Here is a 6,000-nt window from a genome sequence, read left to right on the forward strand (position 1 = left end):
CGCCCCTGTCAACTCGGATCTCCCTTTGCCCTGAGCTTAACCCTAGGAGCTTTGCTCCCTCAACCCCGTGGCTTGCCCGAGAGCAGCCACCAACCACCAATGGACCCCAAGCCCAATGGGCTAACATTGGGTCTCAGCACTCTGTACTTGGCCGCCCTAGTGCCGATGAGGGTGTTCTTTGAGTGTATCCTTGACCCTGGGGGAACCCTTGTTCTAACCCCAGAAATCTAACTCTGAAAACCAATTGCTTACCTGCAATCCGATAACCACATATTCCTCCATAGGATTGCATTGACTGTTTTCCTCTGAAAAATTGTTGAGTTGTGTTTGCATGGAAACCCAAGCAACTGTGTTTTAATGCAAAAGTGTTTTACTTACCTTTGTCTTGGAAATGTCCCAGTGTGATATCTAGGCATATCACACTGAATAGAAAAAGTAATCTAAAAAGTAATCACTAAGTAATTACAACTGTGTTTAAAATGTTACCAACCTGTAACAAATTCAATTTCATTCAGCTTGCATATCTTTATCAACCTGTGGAGAGGATGTAGCCTTACGGCTAGAGCGGTCGACCTCGAAGCTGGGGAACCGAGTTCAAGTCTCGGCAACAACGCTCAACATCTTGTGATTCTGGGCAAATCACGTAACCTCCCCGTGCCAATCAAATCGGACTTTATTCGATTTTTGTTAAATAAAAATCATAAAAGCATACAAAATGTAATAAGTACAATTATATCATTATATTGCAATGTTAAAAAAACCAAAAAACATTCAATTCTGCATCAAATCGTTTTGCACTGTAAAGATAAAATTCTCATTGTTTTTTTCTGCATTTGATTATACTTTTTAGAAACAGAGCTATCTCTCTTGTAACACATTCATTTTCCAGGATCTGCAATGCAATAAAAGCCGGATGGCATTGCCTCAAGCCCCATAATCTTAGAATCGGTATAATCCATCTCCTCCTTATTGCCTTGTAAAACTTGCAGAAAAGAACAACGTGTATTGTAGATTGCTGGGAGACCTCGTCACAAGGGCATCTACATAATGCTTTAGACCAATCGTTTATTGTCGAAAAGCTGACCAGATGATGGAATGTACTTAGTCTGAAACAAGTCAAAACAAATCTGTCGTACCCGCTTGGTATAATAATTAGATATGACTAGATACCAGGAGTAATTAACAGCAATTGGTTTGAGAGTACCGTTGGAGGAGAGGCCTCCCCAACAAATCTAAGTGACTCCAAATGAGCCAATACATGTTTTTTAAAATCTTTTCTGGCGATAGAACCCATGGATGGGGTATCAGTATAGTAGCCCGGTTGCCCCAAATCACTCATGAAGTCTTTTATATATTTCAACTATTTTATTTCTAGAGCATGATCTAATTTGAGACTGTCTATTAAAACTTCACGGTTGAGTGCTGTTTTGGCTGTGGACCAGATCCAGTGCCAAAGAAGGACCGGTTGCGCTTTTATTATGTTAGTTATAAACATGACTCCCAATTCTGCATGGCAGATATAAGACGAGGTACTGCGTGGGACAGCCAACAGAAATCTTAAAAATGCATTCTCAGTCTTTTGAATTAAGTTTACATCGCAATAGCCCCAAATCCCAGCGCCATATATTGCTGTGCTGACGCATTTTGCACTATAAATATGGAGCGGCGCTGCCGGGGTTTTTTGCCTAATTTTTTTGAAAAAGTGACCAAGGCTGAAGTTGCTCTCATGAAATTTAGGTTTCTAGTTTTAATTGCATTGCTCCAAGAACCCTTGGAATCAAAAAGAATTCCTAGATAGGGGTATGTGGGGGTATTTTCAACCTTTTTGTTATCGATGTAAATGGCTCTAGTCTTCGTACTACCTTTCCCGCAGCTCATAATAAAAGTTTTACTGGTGTTCACTGACAGGCCCAGGTTTTTCATAAACTCATTATATGTATGAAGAGCTCTTTGCAGGCCCAACGGTGTGCACGCCATTATAACGGCATCGTCCACATAAAGGAGGGCGGGCAGGGAGCGACTGGCTAGTTGTGGTAGATCGCGACACTTCTCTACCATCACCTGTTCTAGCCCATTTGTATATAAAGTAAATAAAAAGGAGGCCAGAACGCAACCCTGCCTAACCCCCCTCTCCACATTGAAAGGTACCGTACACTCGCCCTTAGACCCATAGCGAACCCTGGCAGTCGCATTATTATACAACTGTCTCAGAAATTGAATTAGTGGTTCCTCCACTCCCATACTAGCTAAAATACGCCATAACTTCTCATGGATGACACAGTCAAAAGCTGCCGTGAGGTCGACATATGCCAAATACAATCTCCCTTTTCGTGACCTTGTATATTTGCCAATTAAAATGTTAAGGTTGAGGCATTGTTCTAAAGGTACCTAGGCCATCTCTAAACCCAAACTGCAGGGGGGGAGTGGCCAAGATGGTGGAGATTTAGGACGTGTTTTCCTATCTCTCCAGCGCCGTCCGACATTAGCCTTGTTTATCGCCCTTAATCGTGCCCATCCGCGCTTACCGGCTGTTGGATTGTTGCCTGCTGTCGTCCTGGCGTAAGCGGTGGGCTCCTTTCTTGCTTTCCCGGTGTTTGTCCCCGTGAACCGATTTGCCCGGCCCCGGCCTTGCTGTGGCCCGGCGGATCCTGTGTGGACTCGGCGGCGGTGAGACTGGATGCCACTTCGCTTGGGGGTCTCTGGGGAGACGTTGGACTGTTGGGTCCTCCCTGTGCTGCCCAGCTGTTGGGCCTCCGGCCGGTGGCAGATCCTGGCGAGACCCGGTGGTGCAGTGACGGAGGTGCCCGCCATTTTCTGTTTCCTCGGTGGCGCGGCTACTCCGTGATGGCGGCAGGCCCTCGGGCTGAGAAGCTCTCCGCGTGATGCGGGGGCCCACTGAAACTACTGGCGGAGACTTATGGCACCCGCACTGGTGCGGCTGAGGTGAGGAGCAGAGGTGCGGTGAGCTGGCGCCCGTGACTGTGCTCGGTCCGCAGACCGGCGGACGGCATTCGCGCTGGTGGAGGGTGCGAGGAGGGGACTGTCGGCTTCTGTGGGTTCTCCCCTCCCCGTGTGTTGGTTCCTGCTGCGTCTGGGGCCGAGTGTGGAGTGCGGCGCTCGGCCGGCGGCCCTGATTGCAGCTAGGGCCTTCGCCTTTAACGTTGTGCTGCGCTGCCGGTGGAGGTGAGGAGAGCGGGAGTTGCGGAGCGGGACGGTGAGTTGTCGCCTGTGGTAGGGCTCGGTCCGCATATCGGCGGACGGCGTTAGCGCTGATTACGGGGGTGGGGTGGGGGCTGTCGGCTCCTGGGGGCCCCCCCTTCCCCCTGCTTGCATAGGAGGCTGGTGCTGGCTGAGGCTGGGGCCGCGTGTCGGGGACGGTACCTGGAGTAAGGCACGCGGCCTCTAGCCCTGGTTTCCATAGGGCCTTGCCCATATTGATTCCGACTGCGACTTGGGGCTCCTGATCTGCCACACTCCAGGGAGGCTTGTAGTCGGCCTGTGATTCGGTGGGCGGAGATGGATCAGCGGGCCATGGGCTATCTTTTGCTTGCTGGTGGCTGGGGCCCCCCTGGTGGGACTTTGGGGGCCTGGCCTGGCTGTTGCCACATCGTGGTGCATTCTTCGGGGGCGCCTCCTCCTTGGACTGCTCTTGCTTGCCCCCCGGCGCTGCGGTGCTGGGTTGGCGGCTCCTTTGCCGGCTCGGACCTCTCAGCTGAGGGCTGCCCCACCCTTCCGTAGCTCACTTCCCAGGTGAGAAGTCTTAGTGGGGGCACATCTGCACTACTCTAGTTCCTCAGCGTGGACTATACGCTGTGTTGCAGCACTGACTTTCTTCTTCCTCTTTCTCCTCACTGGCTTACATAGCGGCCGGCCTGGTGGGGGGGTCCTGTCTGGGGTTGGAGCGGCTCCCTCCCCTTGCTTTAGTCTGGGATACCTTACGGCAGTTCGCCGCCACTTTTCTGCACCATGTCGTCCAATAAAGGTAAAAGAGACAAGGCCCTGAAGGGCCCCTTTTAGGCCGCCTCTGGCCCGCCTGCCTCTCAGCCTGACGCCAGGTCCCCTCCAGTGGATGATGAGGATGCGCCAGCGACCAAAGCTTTTATGGTTGAGCTGTTCGCCTCCATGAACGAAGACATTCAAGAGTTGCGCTCACAGCTCTCCTCGGATCTCAGGGATGTTAGGCGGGATGTCGATGCCATAGGAGAGCGGGTCGCGACTTTGGAGGAGCATGACCTGGGTAGGGAAGACGACTTGCACCAACTTCAGCAGGAGATGATTCGACTCAAAGAACAGAATCTGGATCTACAAGTGCACGCGGAGAATTTGGAGAACCGCTCCAGACGTAAAAACATCCGCATTCAGGCGGTTCCGTGGAAGGAAGAGGGAGACGATCTCCGTGCTTACATCAGTGCCCTGTTTCAGCAGATCCTGGGTGATGAGGGGGGTCGGGAGGTCCAGCTGGACCGAGTCCACCGGGTGGGTCTCCCACGCGGTGCTAAGGCTCCCCCTCCGGATATCCTTGTCTGTGTGCATGATTTCCAACTTAAGGAACAAATCCTCCGCAAAGCCAGAGACCTTCACCCAGTGCAGTTCTGAGGTCATCAGCCTGCTCTCTTCCAGGACTTAGCGGCCTCCACGCTGGCTAAACGCAGAGTGTTTAAGCCTGTCACCAATCATCTCAGAGAGCAGGGTATACCTTACTCTTGGGGTTACCCATTCCGTCTCATCTTCAACCTCAACGGCAAGCTCCTGCAGCTTCGCTCCCTTGAGGACGCCTGCTCCACGCTGGGCATGGACCGACCTTCTACTCCTCCTGAGCCTGCTCATTCTCACCCTCGACGACGCAGGCGCTCCTCGGAATGGCAGCGGGTTGGGGGTCCATCGTCTAGCTCTAAACCGTATGCATCTGTCAGAGGGATGGAGAGAGAGGCAGTCCTTTCGTCGGTGTCGCAGGTGACCGACAACACTGATGTCCCTTGATTCACATGCCTTGGCATCCTTTTGGGCTCAGTTGCTGGCGCTAAAGGGGGGGAGTCGCCCGACAGCACGCACTTTCTTTGCTCCCTGACGTGCCAGGGACTTGTTAGGTGCACTATGGTTCGGATTAGGGATTACTCCTCGATCCCTCTCAGATCATGCCCTCCTCTCAGTCCAGCTACCGGCGTGCTGTGTGCGTTCTACTCCCCCGAGCTGGCGCCTTCGTGATTCCCTTCTTCATTCTGATGACGTCACTCAAAGGATTCGATCCGTTATTAAGCACTATATCGCTGAGAATGCTCAGGACGACACGCCCCTTGCGTCGGTTTGGGAAGCCTTGAAACTCGTAGCTCGGGGGAATTTATTGCGGTTGCTGCGTCTTTCACGCGACTCCGCAAACAGAAACGCGTGGAGCTGGAGGCGGCGGTTGAGGAACTGGAAGCGGTTCATAAGCGCACCGGGGCGCCGAGGGTGTGGAGGGAGTTGGAAACGCGGCGCTGTATGCTGAAGCATCTGGATCTGGATAGGGCTGAGCATGTGCTCCTGCGGCATAAATTCTACCTCAGTGGAGATCAGAGTGGGAGGATGCTGGCGCATAGATTACGGGCGCAGGCACAGATGTCTGCAATCCCTGTCATCCGGGGTCCGAATGCGGTGGAACATACCACGGATGCACTGATTGCTGACACATTCCGTCAATTTTACCAGCACCTTTATTCAACGGAAAATGCCCCTTTGCCTGATCCAGGGTACTATTTGTCCTCCAGTAATATCACCCCCTTACTTAAGTCGTCGGCTGATGATCTGGACTCTCCTATTCATCTCGAGGAGGTGATATTGGCAATTGCGCGGCTCAAAGTGGCTAAGTCGCCGGGCCCGGATGGCTTTTCAGCCTTATTCTATAAACAGTTCTGTGTGGAACTCGCTCCCCTTTTAACAAAGCTTTTTAATTCCTTCCTAGATACTGGGGAGGTGACGCATTCCCTGTCTAAGAGGCCATCTCAAACCTTAGAAGGATCCAAA

General features: G+C 52.0%; 1 protein-coding gene across 1 annotated transcript in view; it reads right to left on the reverse strand.

Annotated features, from left to right (window-relative positions):
- Positions 1 to 3,198, reverse strand: part of LOC146783772 (uncharacterized) — an 81,514-nt gene extending 78,316 nt beyond the window's left edge. The window contains exon 1 of the mRNA XM_085633373.1: positions 2,526 to 3,198. Coding sequence (XP_085489499.1) covers positions 2,526 to 2,811 — 286 coding nt within the window. The 5' untranslated portion in view covers positions 2,812 to 3,198. The remainder of the gene's footprint in view (positions 1 to 2,525) is intronic.
- Between the last annotated feature and the right edge of the window lie 2,802 nt (positions 3,199 to 6,000).

This window comes from Triturus cristatus, chromosome 11 (genome assembly GCF_964204655.1).
Source record: "Triturus cristatus chromosome 11, aTriCri1.1, whole genome shotgun sequence".
Taxonomy (NCBI): domain Eukaryota; kingdom Metazoa; phylum Chordata; class Amphibia; order Caudata; family Salamandridae; genus Triturus; species Triturus cristatus.